This window comes from Leptosomus discolor, unplaced genomic scaffold (assembly GCF_034619465.1).
Source record: "Leptosomus discolor isolate bLepDis1 unplaced genomic scaffold, bLepDis1.hap2 HAP2_SCAFFOLD_45, whole genome shotgun sequence".
Lineage (NCBI taxonomy): Eukaryota > Metazoa > Chordata > Aves > Leptosomiformes > Leptosomidae > Leptosomus > Leptosomus discolor.
In genome coordinates this window covers 365378-381101 of record NW_028237842.1, presented here as the reverse complement: position 1 = coordinate 381101, position 15724 = coordinate 365378, and the positions used below count along the sequence as shown (strand labels likewise).

The window sequence follows — 15724 nt, the reverse complement described above, 5'->3', positions numbered from 1 at the left end:
GGAGGTTGCTTACTGTCTTGCAGGATATGCAAAGTAAATAATATTTATTTCCTTGGAGTTTCTTTTGGGACTCTTAGAAAGAGCTTTGAGGGTTTCCTTTCCTTTGAAAATTATGTAGAAGAGAAGAGGGGAGGATATTTTTTCAGGTGTGAATTAATGTAAGTCTTATTTATTGAATTAATACTTTTGTGCCTGCTTCTGATGATATTTTTTATTTTGGAAAATAGAGTCTTTATGATCCAGTAGGTATTGCATGTTGATACTCAGAGCAAGGCACTGTTTTTAAGCCTGAAAAGTGGACACAATTCAGAAGCGACCACCAGAGCATGCAACGAGATGATCAGGCGGCCTGAAAGACATCAATACAAGTATCTCCCATCTCTCAGTCTAGGATACACTCTGGGCACGTCCATCTCTGGTGCTGGACTTGGGTAAGTTTCCAGCCATGGGAAACAGAGCCTGTCTGGCTGTCCTTCCTTAATAACTTGAGAATCCAGCGAGTGATTTCAGCCAGATTTCATGAAAGACTTGAAATTTCAAATATACTAAGTTCATAGTAGCTTCAACTGATATGGGAATATAGAAAATATCCAGTACAGACTGGATCCCCTCTCAGTACAGACTGGGCCCTGTCCTGGTACAAATTGGATCCCCTCCCGCTACAGACTAGGCCCCGTCCCGGTACAAACTGGATCGCCTCCCGGTATAGACTGGGCCCTGTCCTCTGCAAACATGGCCTTGCTGCGGCTCCTCAGGACCAGTGAACCCCAGTGCTGGTAGCCAGGCAGCGTGGGGCCTTCCCACGGCCCCCTAGGACCAGTAAACCCCAGTGCCAGTAGCCGGGCAGCGTGGGGCCTTCCCATGGCCCCCCAGGACCAGCCGTTCCAGACCCCTGGGTCTGACGCTCCCAAAACCCCTCCTGGCGGACGTGCCCAGTGGCCACTGAGGCACGGACCCATCTGAGGGGAAAGCTGAGCCTGAGACCCCTTTACTCCGCAGGGACACCCCCTTGTACCCCCCCCGAGATACTATTTTTAGCAACAAACCTCTTTATCTCCCACTGAGCCGCTTGCTTTCGTCCCAAACTGATTTATACCCTCCTGCAAGGCCTCCTCACCGTGGTGTTCCCACAGCTTCTCGCCCACCAACGCTGGCTCCTTCCACAGGTCGTTCCTGACTTGACTCCTACCCAAAAAGCTTCCCAGAAATTGTGGCAAAACAGAGAGAAAGGGAGGAAAATATCCAGCGTAGAGCTACCCGAGACTGTCATCGCTCAGGGTCTAAGAGAGGAGGACGTCGCCCTGTTGGGGAAGGTAGAACTCGTTGGGGTTGCTGCTAAGGTTTAGCTGAGAGCTGCTCTCTCTCTTGAAAAACACACGCAAAGAATTTTTCAGAATTCCCAGAACTTCATTCTCCACTGAATATTCCGACGGTTTGACAGCGCCGGGGCTCAGTGTGAAACGAATAAGCTGGGAAAGGGTGCGTGTGTTGCCAAAAACCAGTCTCTCCTCTCAACTGCGATGATCCACACGCTGCAATTGTTCTTCCTGACTGACCGAAGGTGCCACAAGTCAGGGCTTTCCTCCCGTTTCTTCCAGAGAATGGCCTTCTCCCAAAAAGGGGGTAAAGTGGCTGCCGGATTTCTCCTGGAAAAAGGAAAGAGGGGAAGGAAGATGGTTACCTCTGTGCTCGCTGCTGGGGCAGGATGAACGCTGAGCGACCATTGGAAGGAACAATTGTTCCATCAGAGCAGCCACTGACCGGAGATAGTTCACATCCTTAATCTGGGTAATCGCTGCTTTCTCCCCGAAACTAAAAGACGAGCATTTGGTGACCTTTCAGCCACGTGAAACAGGCTTCCATTAGCAAGCAAGGACACCGGAGGTGGCTTTCACCTCACTCCAATCACTTGGTGACTACTGCCACTTTTTAAGAGAAGGGTGCTGTGAAAAACCAAGTGTGGAGAGAGGAACCACAAACTCGGGCAATAGTCCTCATGTCCTAATTCTGTGCAAAACTGGGAGGGATCCAACTCGATTTACCTCTTGGTCTTTCTGAACCGGCGGGTGTGAGTTTCTGTCGAAGGTGATTTTGCCCATCTGGAAGTCGTGGTTGGGGATTTCTCTGGAAAAGCAGCATAAAAGTACGATGAAAGGAGAAATTTTGTACCTCCCATCCACCTGAACGCAGCGAGGCCTATTCTGTGTCGGTCAGTGTTGTACCATCGCTGGCTGCGAATTTTCATCCCCAAGTATTTCTAGATGGAAACCACGGAATTATTTCCTAAAGGGGGGCATACGTGGCACAGAGGAGATCATCAGCTCCTGGACCTGCTGTAGAAGCTTGGTTTCCACGTTGCCTGTGGTCTCCACAGGGCCACGGACGTGCTTTTCCACCAGGGTTCAAGATTTCCCGCGACACCACGTTTCGCTTTAGGAAACGGGCAGGGCTCCCTCCAGCCCACCAGACTCGGCGAGCCTGCTGCCTCTCCCCACGTGTCTTCTCCAGAACCGGAGTTGACTGAGAGAGTTTTGGCAACGTCGACTTAGGATCTGCACCTTCAGCAGTCAGGGATGTCACAGTCAAGTCTAGCAGACCAGACTTGCTTTTCTAAACGCCAAATTAGGAGGAAAACACCTTGTTTATATTGCAGGAGCAGGAAAAAAAAACCTCCACTCAAATGCTGAACCTTCACTTGCTGACAAGGGAACGAGATGGACCAACCTTTGAACGGCTCCTGGTTCAGCTGCCGACGGCTCAGCACCTTCCTTCTTGCTGTCTAGTCTGTACCCAGGACCGGAGAATGCCTGTGTGCACAGAACGAGGTTTAATTTAATTGAAAGCAAGCTGCATGGGGCTGCTCTATTCTGTAAAAGCTTGCTATCCATTTTATTCAATTCTTTGGTTCAGCAGTTTTTTTTCTGGTGTGTCAAAGAAGCCGCTGACCCCTGGGGGTGTGGATGTTTCCATCGCCTGGTTCTCACCTGCCCCTTGAACGACAGCAAGTCGTGCCCTTCCTGGCCGTGAGCAAAACAAAACACGGGCAGAGACTCGCCAGTGAAGGAAGGAGCCCCTCTAAGATCAAGTATTTTGCAGTTTCTACGAGTATTTTGCAGTTTCTACGAGTATTTCGCAGTTGTTTGGAGCAGCTTTCCCTCACCCTTGCACAACACTGGGAAAACAGCCGAGATGGGGGACTTACGTGAAAGCCTGCGTCGCTCGCACGTCCACTGGGGTCTCCTTCAGCGTCCTGTGAGGGGAAAAAAGTGACTTCCTCGTGTTCCTGGTGCGATGTGCAGAACACACAAGAACAGTTCCACGTATTTCTGACCAAACAAAACTTTAGAATAATTCTGTGCAAAATGAGAATAATTATCTTTCTGAAATCAACTGTTGGTACACAACCACCTCCTCAGTAACACAGGAAAAAGCATCCGGTAAGGAAAGGTCAGCCTTAAGAAATCGTTTCAGGCAAAAATAAACGATGTTGGAGCTCCCCGTTCCCTCACAAGCAAGGCTGGTTGTCTAGAGGATGCGTTTGTGGAGAGCAGAAGCTTAACTTACTGTGGTCTCTTCCTGTTGTGCGCTTCCCTCTGGTTCTTTGGGCCCCACGGGAGCAACAAAATCCACCTGTTTATAGAAGCAGCGTGAAAATAAGCATGAACGATATTTTTCTTTGGATCGTAAGGTTTAGAGCACTGTTTCTCCAAACTCCACCAACTATCACTCCGTTTTCATCAAGAAAGAACTGACGTCTGCCTGTTACATATTTTAACTCAAAAGTGAAAAGACTAAACCTCCCAGGAATGAGCCTTAGCACAGAAGTGGGACAGAGCCTTGAACCAGCACCCCGCAATTCTTTGAACCAAGAAAAGGCTGCTCTATCAAACTCAGATTCTAAAACACCTTGAGGACAAACACGGCCCCCGAGGCATGACAGTCACCTGAGGGGACATGAAGTGCAGCTCAGGACCACAGCCGTGGTCACAAAGGCACACGGGGTTCTCTCAAACGAGTCCTCTTCCCCGTCCCATCTGACTTGACCTTTCCTGCCCCGTCCTCAGAGGTGCCCGGTGGGCGATGCTGTCACTGACTAAGATGCCCTCTCCTTTGGGGAGGACACAGGCTTTCCATGTCAGCTTGAACTTACCTCGAGATCACAGTCTGTGATGGACACGGCCTTCTCTGGTTTGGTCTCCACCACCTGAAGCTCATAGATCTGAAAGAGCAGTGAATATTTCAAGATGGCCCATGAAAGAGCTCAGCCTGTAGAAGAAAAGCATGGCAAAACCTTTCCCTTCAGACAGCTTCAAGAAAACTGAAGGAAGTGCTCCCCTTACTCGAGGACTGGATACTACAGGACCTCCACAGAACATGACAGCAAAGATTTTTTTGCCCTAGACACAAGATTGCTGTATGGTGGAACGAGAGAACCTGCCTTTTACTGTACCTTGCTGCGCTCTGACTGTACCTTAATCTGCATTTTTGAAAGCAAATTACGAATGTAGGGTAAAACTGAAAAAGAGCTTGTAAGAACATCAGCAGCACAAATGTGTGTTTTCTCATGAGTCAACAACCAGCCTAAACATCATCTGTGTTGATTGTTTTAGCATCGACATCGAAGAGCTGAGCTGAGTCTGCAGCCCCAACGGATCCAGTGGGCACAACACTCACCCATAGAATCGCTTCTCAAGATGTAGCCGAGGTACTTGTGCAGTCACAACTGACTGTACGGTGTCTATATCTAATATACTGTACCTTTTCGTTGTACTTGATGGCAATAACATCCCCCGTAGTGAGACAAGGGTAGTTTCTCAAGGCGTTTTCTAATCTTGGGAGGATGTTAAGATGAAACGTTTGTCTTCGATGCAACATCAAAGCTTTAAAGCTACTGTGTCATTAAAACCCTGATCCTTGGTCCCTCAAAGGTGGTTTAGAACCTTTTAGTAAACCTTAGGGTGTTTAAGTTTTTCTAGAGAACACTCAAACCCATTGGACTTTCAAGATTCACGCTTCTGCCCTCCAGGTGACGCTTTGTGCCAGCAGTTGGCGTCATCTCTGTACGTAAGCCCTCCATCCTTCCAGGAGTTACTGGAGGAGTGTGAGCCGCGCCTGAAGAGCGAGCTCTGCCTCGTTCTTCCATTCAGGAGAAAACTTGTGCCCCACTCCGTAGCCGGTAGGAAGGATACACAGCTTTGACGCTGGTGATGGAAAGAAAATCTGGGCTCTGGGGCTGAAATGTGGCGGAAGTACCCACGGGAAGGTGGACGCTTTCCACTTGTACCAGGCCTCCTGCTTCCAGCGACAAGTTCTGCATCATCTGCGAGAGTGAAAACAAGGACACGAACCACGATCAGCGAGATCTCTTTCCTTATTTTCGCTGGGGCCACCACCTTCCCTGAAATGCACCAGTCGGCCATGTTTTCTTTTCAGGAATAATGGCCTTCAGAAGCAGTCTGCTTCGCTTACGGAGTTAAACTGGGGGAGGGAAACCTGGCTGAAAGCTGTGAACGTGACTAGTGAAGACAGGCCCGGCCAGGACACCTCCCACCTCTTTAATACCAAACTGGCAACTCATTTGTCCTGCTCTTCGGGTTTGGACACGGGAGACCACTCACCCAGGGCGGAAGGTAGCAGACACCCTCCTCAGCCTCAGATTCCAGCACTCCACAGTGCGTCGCTCGGTCCGCCTTGGTGTTTGTCAGCCGGAACAGCATCGGGCAGGGCATGTCAAGTCGGACTGGGGAGAAAGTAGACAAAAACGTTACTTGTTGACAAGCCCCTACTGCGTTCCTGAACTTTGAGTTTGGAGATTGAACATGAACCAGTGAACGGGCCAGGCTACAGCAGAGGATTCCCCTCCTGCCATCATTGCAGCTCCTCAAGACTATGAACCCTCGAGAGAACGCGGACGCACAGATGCTGTCCTCGCACCGAGAGCTCTTCTGTCCTTGTGCTATTATCAGTTACCTCCTACCTCATGGGCTTTAACAGGCCCCGCCTCTTTGAAAATCAAGTCCCGCCTAAACTGTTTCCTCAAGGAAATTCTATTCAGGTTAAAACCGGAGCGTGGGGGAAATCCGCCTTGATTAAAAAGACCAATAAAAGCCATTTATACTATTGATTTGATTATCTTTTTTTCCCATTTCAAAGTTAATTATCACTTATTTCGTCTTCAAAACAAAATTGGTTCCGGGCAAGTGCGTCCAGCACCAGCAGGTTATGATTAAGAATTTACTACATGAATGGTAACCGTTGTATTGAGCTCTTAATAGTTACTAAGGACGATTCCTGCCTCGGGTAGCCCAACACTTCAGATGTCTGTACTTGAAGACAGACAATCCCCATGAATTCTGACAGACAAAATAGTTCCATAACACAAGTTTTGAACTAATTAGTCTCATAGTCTCTGTTTAAGTCAGAGTTTAGTAGGTAATTAAAATACTGCAGTATTTGCTTATGCATTTGCTCATGCAAATAAAATATTCACTTACTGAGTTGATCCATAGCAGACCGTGGCATAATTACTGCAGAAATGAGGAAGAATATAAGGTTAGGAAAAATAGGATCGTCCAAAGAGTACATAACATACAATTTTATCATTCCTTTTTCTAAAATCTCTTCTAAAACAAAAAAAGGAGATTCTAAAATCTCCTGCAAATTTCTTTTTTGAGCCCCAGATTTCAGGATAACCAGTCCTGACAAATAGACCTGCTCGCATGGACATTTCAGAATTTAATCAGAAAAAAAAAAAAACAAGAAGACAAGGTTTTGCAATACTTAGTACGAAAGAAAATGTTTCCTAAAGGCAATTTTGTTTGTTTGGGCTTATAAGTGCTCTTAAATCAACGCCAACTCAAACGTACGTAGCATTAGTCTGACAGCTTGAAAATTCTGTTGGGTGATCGATTCTCTTTGCTCAAGCTTAGTGAGGTACAGCAAGGAGGGAAAACATCCTTAATCATAAATTCCCGTGGCTCCTAATGGGCCTAAGGTTTTAACAGGAGACTTTAAAAAAGAAGAATGTCTTCTTCTAACGCTCCTAAACCAGGACTCACGTGGCAGGTTTTGTAACCACGCACTAACGCGGTAAACCCGTCCTCTTTTGTCCTCAAAGCCACCCCCAAACACTCTGCCAGCTCTGGCCACAAAGCCAGCAGGATGTCTGCGGGCAGTTCAGCGACGTTCCCGCAGCCTTGCCCAAAAGCTGTCCTACTCGGTGTCACCCACAAACGTTCTTCCAACAGGTTGTGAGTCAAAATGAAGCCCGCACGTACTCTTCCCGCCGTTCTCCACGTTGGAGCTGGCGTGAGGCCCAGGAAGCACGAATGTGGAGAAGCAGCAGGACTGGGACGAGAACTGGTGGAAGAACACAAAGAGGAGAGTGTGTGAATAGGTGTCTGCTGCCGAGCGAGGTGTCGCGGCGCTCACCGGGGTCTTCCCAAGCTCAGCCGAAACCGCGCTGAGGAGCTGTCAGGTTGATGTCCCTGTCGGCGGAGGGAGATGACACCCCCGGCCAGGGGGGTCTCGCACCTGCTGACGTGGCAACAGCTGTGGAGGGCTGCTCTGGTCGCTCGGCCCTTCTCCAGGCTCCTCGTGCTGCTGCGGCCGCTCCGGCCTCTCCGGGGGACTCACTGAAACGGCAAAGCAAACCCTTCACCGGCGGCACAAGGAGCAGCGGCGGCAGCCAAAGCCAGCGCGGCGCCTCTGGTGCAGAAAGCACCAGATTTAGGATTTTAGGATACTGCTTAGAAATCCCTTTACTGTTCCCATCTTGATTTGAATATCAAGAATTCTAATTAGTGGATATTAATAGGGGAAACTAATGATTACTTTGGGAAAATAAGTCTCAAATGGGATAAACGATCAAATATAAAATAAAATCTGTATTACCAATGCTGCTAGCATACCCCTGTAAAGTCCCAGAGCTACAGTATTCATTAACCAATGATCTGTTAGTGGTTAGAAACAAGGACAGTGTGTTGTAGTCCAAGATGTCTGCTGGACAGGATTTATGATGGTGCCCATTGTGTATAATCTTTGCATCATGACCAAAGCAGGTACGAGCCAAGAGCCTACGAGCCAAGGACATGTTCCTTGACCAAACATGGTCAATTTGAGGAGCGGTCGAGACCTCTGACTCATGGGCCACCTACCTAAATGATACCCCCTACTCACAAGGGAACAACAGAAGACTACGACAGAGGCTGCGCGCTCATTTGCATCAGGAGCGAGAGAAGAAGAACCAATCATCGAGAGGACGATGATGAATATGCATGGATGATATTTCAACGATATATCATTGATACATATCAATGATGACTGAATATGTACGAATTTAATATATAAATATTTGTTGATTGCAATGTGCAGGCGGCCATCTTGGGGAAGGATCCCACATCCCCGCTGCGCGTCGTTAATAAACGACGTCTCTACTGGTCTGTGTGTGGAGAAGTTTTTCTTCTCCAGATTTGCAACACCTCCAGCCGAGCAACCCCTGGGACCGGCGCCCCGCACATGTCGCAGCTCCCGTTTCCCAACCCCACTGCCAAAGGCCCGGCATGGGTTGGGCTGTTGGCCCCCGCTGCCCTGCGAAGGAGGGACGGCCGCTCTTCTACGGGCCCTAGGCGCCCGGGGAGGGGGGATGCTCTGCACTCACCTTCCTCCGCGCGAGCCCGGCGCTTCCTTTTCCTCGGGGGAGGTCCCACAGAGGGGGACGGTGACTTTGTGCGACGTCCAGACCTCAGCTGCATCACAGCAACAGAGATGGGGCGGCACTGGTGCAGTCGCAGGCTGTCACAGAATCACACCACAGTGGGGGTTGGAAGAGACCTCTGGAGATCATCTAGTCCAACCCCCTCTGCTAATCCCCTTACAGCAGGTTGCACAGGAGTGTGTCCAGGCAGCGTTTTGAGTATCTCCAGGGAAGGAGACTCCACAACCTCCCTGGGCAGCCTGTTCCAGTGCTCTTGTCACCCTTAACGTTCAGGTTGAACTTCCTGTGCTCCAGTTTGTGCCCGTTGCCCCTTGCCCGGTCACCGGGCACCACCAAAAAGAGCCCGGCCCCATCCCCTTGACACCCACCCTTGAGATATTTCCAAGCGTTGATGAGGTCCCCTCTCACTCTTTTCTTCTTCAGGCTGAAGAGCCCCAGGTCTCGGTCCTCCGCTGCCTGTGGCAAACACACCACTGAGTTGGGGGGCAGCCGTGCGGGCAGATGAGTCCAGCTCATGCCATGACGTCACAAACGCCCCGGCTGTGACAGACAGACATTCCGGAACCCTGTGGTGGCCATGGGGATGGCCAATGGGGGTAACTGGGCCATGGCAAGGCCTGTCACTCCTGTTGACACTTTCCTTACAATGAGAACTGGAAAACGCAGCAGCTTTCGGGCTGTGCCAGCAGTCACAGGGAGGCTGGAGTGGCCTTCATCCGCCTGGGTCCCATCAGGGCTCTGGCCATGGGCTTCAGAGCCAGCTCTGTACCCCCGCCGTGACCGGTGGAGCAGGGTGAGCAGGGGAATTTGTGGCCAAACCGTGGATGGACTGGGATTTGACTCCTGGCACCTGAGCTGAGCTGGGCTGTCTATGAGCAGTTGTTACCAGTACCAACTGGGATGCTGTACATTAGAAGATGATGCTTTTTAGAATAAATAATAACATGTTGGCCAAAAGTGAGTCCTTGGTCATTTGGGCTGTTTCCTTTGGGGTATATTGTGCAGAGCTGGGACCAGTAGTGGACCTGTGAGAAAGACTGTCAGGGACCTGCACTCCAGTGAGGGACCCCATAGATAGTCCCAGCACCAACCTGGTTTCCCAGCTGGGGCTGACGACAAGGCTTTCATCCACCAGAATGGCGATGTGCTGGTGAGAGTTGAGATGCAAAGAGTTCTTCTTGAACTTGCTTTCGGAGAGTCCTTTGGGGAAAAGAAATGGGTTTTTTTGGGCAAATTTGGAACGTCGGAAGGTTCTAGGGAACCCACACAGGGTGACCCAGCGAGTATCGATGCACATGAGCTTGGATCATCCATCACGTGATTAACACATCAATAGCAGGTGGTTCTTCCCAGACTCATTGATCAAGGCACAAAGAAAGTTGTGGGCACAAGGAGTCTCATGCAGACCTTTCCCATTGTCTGCAGATGGACTACGAGCCAACCACTTCATCCCATCAATGTGACGGCCTAAGTGAGCCGCTCTGGGCTCTCCCTGCTCGGCAGCGTGGCTGCATGGCGGTCATCTCCCCTTGAGCTGGGTCACCTCTCAAGGTGGTTCCTTGAGGCAGAGAGACCTTTTACCAGCCACAGATCTTTGCATGAGCCCAACTTGAGCTCTCCCTAAATTGCAACCAGACTGCACGCCCAGTGACTCTGCCCTTTGAGCAGGGACACCTCCCAAGGTTTGAGATCCCTTACCAGAAACTAAGAGATCCTTCTGAACCTGAGGTGGAGAGACCGCCTGATTCACAACAGCTCCTCGGTAAGTGACTGACAGCATGCCAAATTAATCCTCATTAAATCCATGTAGTTCTGTTTGTGAACAGGCATAGTGCGGTGTGGATGGTGAACGGGGCAGAGATCACTGGACCTTACTGGGCTGGGAAGAATAGGTAAATCTTACAAACCAGATCTTCCTGCGTGCACCTTCTCCACAAGAGAACGCAGTAGGGGCTTGTCAACAAGTAACGTTTTTGTCTCCTTTCTCCCCAGTCCGACTTGACATGCCCTGCCCGATGCTGTTCCGGCTGACAAACACCAAGGCGGACCGAGCAACGCACTGTGGAGTGCTGGAATCTGAGGCTGAGGAGGGTGTCTGCTACCTTCCGCCCTGGGTGAGTGGTCTCCCGTGTCCAAACCCGAAGAGCAGGACAAATGAGTTGCCAGTTTGGTATTAAAGAGGTGGGAGGTGTCCTGGCCGGGCCTGTCTTCGCTAGTCACGTTCACAGCTTTCAGCCAGGTTTCCCTCCCCCAGTTTAACTCCGTAAGCGAAGCAGACTGCTTCTGAAGGCCGTTATTCCTGAAAAGAAAACATGGCCGACTGGTGCGTTTCAGGGCAGGTGGTGGCCCCAGCGAAAATAAGGAAAGAGATCTCGCTGATCGTGGTTCGTGTCCTTGTTTTCACTCTCGCAGATGATGCAGAACTTGTCGCTGGAAGCGGGAGGCCTGGTACAAGTGGAAAGCGTCCGTCTTCCCGTGGGTACTTCCGCCACATTTCAGCCCCAGAGCCCAGATTTTCTTTCCATCACCAGCGTCAAAGCTGTGTATCCTTCCTACCGGCTACGGAGTGGGGCACAAGTTTTCTCCTGAATGGAAGGACGAGGCAGAGCTCGCTCTTCAGGCGTGGCTCACACTCCTCCAGTAACTCCTGGAAGGATGGAGGGCTTACGTACAGAGATGACGCCAACTGCTGGCACAAAGCGTCACCTGGAGGGCACAAGCGTGAATCTTGAAAGTCCAATGGGTTTGAGTGTTCTCTAGAAAAACTTAAACACCCTAAGGTTTACTAAAAGGTTCTAAACCACCTTTGAGGGACCAAGGATCAGGGTTTTAATGACACAGTAGCTTTAAAGCTTTGATGTTGCATCGAAGACAAACGTTTCATCTTAACATCCTCCCAAGATTAGAAAACGCCTTGAGAAACTACCCTTGTCTCACTACGGGGGATGTTATTGCCATCAAGTACAACGAAAAGGTACAGTATATTAGATATAGACACCGTACAGTCAGTTGTGACTGCACAAGTACCTCGGCTACATCTTGAGAAGCGATTCTATGGGTGAGTGTTGTGCCCACTGGATCCGTTGGGGCTGCAGACTCAGCTCAGCTCTTCGATGTCGATGCTAAAACAATCAACACAGATGATGTTTAGGCTGGTTGTTGACTCATGAGAAAACACACATTTGTGCTGCTGATGTTCTTACAAGCTCTTTTTCAGTTTTACCCTACATTCGTAATTTGCTTTCAGAAATGCAGATTAAGGTACAGTCAGAGCGCAGCAAGGTACAGTAAAAGGCAGGTTCTCTCGTTCCACCATACAGCAATCTTATGTCTAGGGCAAAAAAATCTTTGCTGTCATGTTCTGTGGAGGTCCTGTAGTATCCAGTCCTCGAGTAAGGGGAGCACTTCCTTCAATTTTCTTGAAGCTGTCTGAAGGGAAAGGTTTTGCCATGCTTTTCTTCTACAGGCTGAGCTCTTTCATGGGCCGTCTTGAAATATTCACTGCTCTTTCAGATCTATGAGCTTCAGGTGGTGGAGACCAAACCAGAGAAGGCCGTGTCCATCACAGACTGTGATCTCGAGGTAAGTTCAAGCTGACATGGAAAGCCTGTGTCCTCCCCAAAGGAGAGGGCATCTTAGTCAGTGACAGCATCGCCCACCGGGCACCTCTGAGGATGGGGCAGGAAAGGTCAAGTCAGATGGGACGGGGAAGAGGACTCGTTTGAGAGAACCCCGTGTGCCTTTGTGACCACGGCTGTGGTCCTGAGCTGCACTTCATGTCCCCTCAGGTGACTGTCATGCCTCGGGGGCCGTGTTTGTCCTCAAGGTGTTTTAGAATCTGAGTTTGATAGAGCAGCCTTTTCTTGGTTCAAAGAATTGCGGGGTGCTGGTTCACGGCTCTGTCCCACTTCTGTGCTAAGGCTCATTCCTGGGAGGTTTAGTCTTTTCACTTTTGAGTTAAAATATGTAACAGGCAGACGTCAGTTCTTTCTTGATGAAAACGGAGTGATAGTTGGTGGAGTTTGGAGAAACAGTGCTCTAAACCTTACGATCCAAAGAAAAATATCGTTCATGCTTATTTTCACGCTGCTTCTATAAACAGGTGGATTTTGTTGCTCCCGTGGGGCCCAAAGAACCAGAGGGAAGCGCACAACAGGAAGAGACCACAGTAAGTTAAGCTTCTGCTCTCCACAAACGCATCCTCTAGACAACCAGCCTTGCTTGTGAGGGAACGGGGAGCTCCAACATCGTTTATTTTTGCCTGAAACGATTTCTTAAGGCTGACCTTTCCTTACCGGATGCTTTTTCCTGTGTTACTGAGGAGGTGGTTGTGTACCAACAGTTGATTTCAGAAAGATAATTATTCTCATTTTGCACAGAATTATTCTAAAGTTTTGTTTGGTTAGAAATACGTGGAACTGTTCTTGTGTGTTCTGCACACCGCACCAGGAACACGAGGAAGTCACTTTTTTCCCCTCACAGGACGCTGAAGGAGACCCCAGTGGACGTGCGAGCGACGCAGGCTTTCACGTAAGTCCCCCATCTCGGCTGTTTTCCCAATGTTGTGCAAGGGTGAGGGAAAGCTGCTCCAAACAACTGCGAAATACTCGTAGAAACTGCAAAACACTTGATCTTAGAGGAGCTCCTCACTTCACTGGCGAGTCTCTGCCCGTGTTTTGTTTTGCTCACGGCCAGGAAGGGCACGACTTGCTGTCGTTCGAGGGGGAGGCGAGAACTAGGCGATGAAAACATCCACACCCCCAGGGGTCAGCGGCTTCTTTGACACGCCAGAAAGAAAACTGCTGAACCAAAGAATTGAATAAAATGGATAGCAAGCTTTTACAGAATAGAGCAGCCCCATGCAGCTTGCTTTCAATTAAATTAAACCTCGTTCTGTGCACACAGGCATTCTCCGGTCCTGGGTACAGACTAGACAGCAAGAAGGAAGGTGCTGAGCCGTCGGCAGCTGAACCAGGAGCCGTTCAAAGGTTGGTCCATCTCGTTCCCTTGTCAGCAAGTGAAGGTTCAGCATTTGAGTGGAGGTTTTTTTTTCCTGCTCCTGCAATATAAACAAGGTGTTTTCCTCCTAATTTGGCATTTAGAAAAGCAAGTCTGGTCTGCTAGACTTGACTGTGACATCCCTGACTGCTGAAGGTGCAGATCCTAAGTCGACGTTGCCAAAACTCTCTCAGTCAACTCCGGTTCTGGAGAAGACACGTGGGGAGAGGCAGCAGGCTCGCCGAGTCTGGTGGGCTGGAGGGAGCCCTGCCCGTTTCCTAAAGCGAAACGTGGTGTCGCGGGAAATCTTGAACCCTGGTGGAAAAGCACGTCCGTGGCCCTGTGGAGACCACAGGCAACGTGGAAACCAAGCTTCTACAGCAGGTCCAGGAGCTGATGATCTCCTCCGTGGCACGTATGCCCCCCTTTAGGAAATAATTCCGTGGTTTCCATCTAGAAATAGTTGGGGATGAAAATTCGCAGCCAGCGATGGTACAACACTGACCGACACAGAATAGGCCTCGCTGCGTTCAGGTGGATGGGAGGTACAAAATTTCTCCTTTCATCGTACTTTTATGCTGCTTTTCCAGAGAAATCCCCAACCACGACTTCCAGATGGGCAAAATCACCTTCGACAGAAACTCACACCCGCCGGTTCAGAAAGACCAAGAGGTAAATCGAGTTGGATCCCTCCCGGTTTTGCACGGAATTAGGACATGAGGACTATTGCCCGAGTTTGTGGTTCCTCTCTCCACACTTGGTTTTTCACAGCACCCTTCTCTTAAAAAGTGGCAGTAGTCACCAAGTGATTGGAGTGAGGTGAAAGCCACCTCCGGTGTCCTTGCTTGCTAATGGAAGCCTGTTTCACGTGGCTGAAAGGTCACCAAAACGCTCGTCTTTTAGTTTCGGGGAGAAAGCAGCGATTACCCAGATTAAGGATGTGAACTATCTCCGGTCAGTGGCTGCTCTGATGGAACAATTGTTCCTTCCAATGGTCGCTCAGCGTTCATCCTGCCCCAGCAGCGAGCACAGAGGTAACCATCTTCCTTCCCCTCTTTCCTTTTTCCAGGAGAAATCCGGCAGCCACTTTACCCCCTTTTTGGGAGAAGGCCATTCTCTGGAAGAAACGGGAGGAAAGCCCTGACTTGTGGCACCTTCGGTCAGTCAGGAAGAACAATTGCAGCGTGTGGATCGTCACAGTTGATAGGAGACACTGGTTTTTGGCAACACACGCACCCTTTCCCTGCTTATTCACTTCACACTGAGCCCCGGCGCTGTCAAACCGTCGGAATTTTCAGTGGAGAATGAAGTTCTGGGAATTCTGAAAAATTCTTTGCGTGTGTTTTTCAAGAGAAAGAGCAGCTCTCAGCTAAACCTTAGCAGCAACCCCAACGAGTTCTACCTACCCCAACAGGGCGACGTCCTCCTCTCTTAGACCCTGAGCGATGACAGTCTCGGGTAGCTCCACGCTGGATATTTTCCTCCCTTTCTCTCTGTTTTGCCACAATTTCTGGGAAGCTTTTTGGGTAGGAGTCAAGTCAGGAACGACCTGCGGAAGGAGCCAGCGTTGGTGGGCGAGAAGCTGTGGGAACACCACGGTGAGGAGGCCTTGCAGGAGGGTATAAATCAGTTTGGGACAAAAGCAAGCGGCTCAGTGGGAGATAAAGAGGTTTGTTGCTAAAAATAGTATCTCGGGGGGGGTACAAGGGGGTGTCCCTGCGGAGTAAAGGGGTATCGGGCTCAGCTTTCCCCTAAGATGGGTCCGTGCCTCAGTGGCCACCGGGCACGTCCGCCAGGAGGGGTTTTGGGAGCGTCAGACCCAGGGGTCTGGAACGGCTGGTCCTGGGGGGCCATGGGAAGGCCCCACGCTGCCCGGCTACTGGCACTGGGGTTTACTGGTCCTAGGGGGCCGTGGGAAGACCCCACGCTGCCTGGCTACCGGCACTGGGGTTCACTGGTCCTGGGGAGCCGCAGCAAGGCCATGTTTGCAGAAGGACAGGGCCCAGTCTA

The 15724-nt window shown here is 50.1% G+C and overlaps 2 protein-coding genes across 2 annotated transcripts; one reads left to right on the top strand and one right to left on the bottom strand.

The window, feature by feature from the left end:
* Positions 1-282: 282 nt before the first annotated feature.
* On the bottom strand, positions 283-10030 carry LOC147412640 (ubiquitin recognition factor in ER-associated degradation protein 1-like). The gene is made up of 18 exons (XM_086481123.1): positions 10018-10030; positions 9808-9916; positions 8660-8793; positions 7534-7634; positions 7278-7470; positions 6495-6527; positions 5619-5740; positions 5190-5320; positions 4759-4831; positions 4151-4219; positions 3565-3630; positions 3203-3250; positions 2725-2807; positions 2034-2124; positions 1762-1835; positions 1557-1646; positions 1047-1185; positions 283-288 (listed from the first exon to the last, which is right to left on the bottom strand). The coding sequence occupies exons 1-18, from the start codon at positions 10028-10030 to the stop codon at positions 283-285; spliced, it is 1575 nt and encodes a 524-aa protein (XP_086337249.1).
* Positions 10031-10141: 111 nt separating this feature from the next.
* LOC147412639 (ubiquitin recognition factor in ER-associated degradation protein 1-like) lies at positions 10142-14858 on the top strand. The gene is made up of 12 exons (XM_086481122.1): positions 10142-10187; positions 10385-10398; positions 10575-10608; positions 10709-10830; positions 11129-11259; positions 11618-11690; positions 12230-12298; positions 12819-12884; positions 13199-13246; positions 13622-13704; positions 14305-14386; positions 14784-14858. The coding sequence occupies exons 1-12, from the start codon at positions 10142-10144 to the stop codon at positions 14856-14858; spliced, it is 843 nt and encodes a 280-aa protein (XP_086337248.1).
* Positions 14859-15724: the final 866 nt, after the last annotated feature.

Coding starts and splice junctions, on each gene's coding strand:
- LOC147412640 (XM_086481123.1), bottom strand. Junction 5,741..6,494: donor GTCTGCTATGGATCAACTCA/GTAAGTGAATAT, acceptor CTTTCTCCCCAG/TCCGACTTGACATGCCCTGC. Junction 4,832..5,189: donor ATCACCAGCGTCAAAGCTGT/GTATCCTTCCTA, acceptor CATCCTCCCAAG/ATTAGAAAACGCCTTGAGAA.
- LOC147412639 (XM_086481122.1), top strand. CDS start 10,142: ATGGACTACGAGCCAACCACTTCATCCCATCAATGTGACGGCCTAA. Junction 13,247..13,621: donor CGAGCGACGCAGGCTTTCAC/GTAAGTCCCCCA, acceptor CTGTGCACACAG/GCATTCTCCGGTCCTGGGTA. Junction 14,387..14,783: donor CGGTTCAGAAAGACCAAGAG/GTAAATCGAGTT, acceptor TCCTTTTTCCAG/GAGAAATCCGGCAGCCACTT.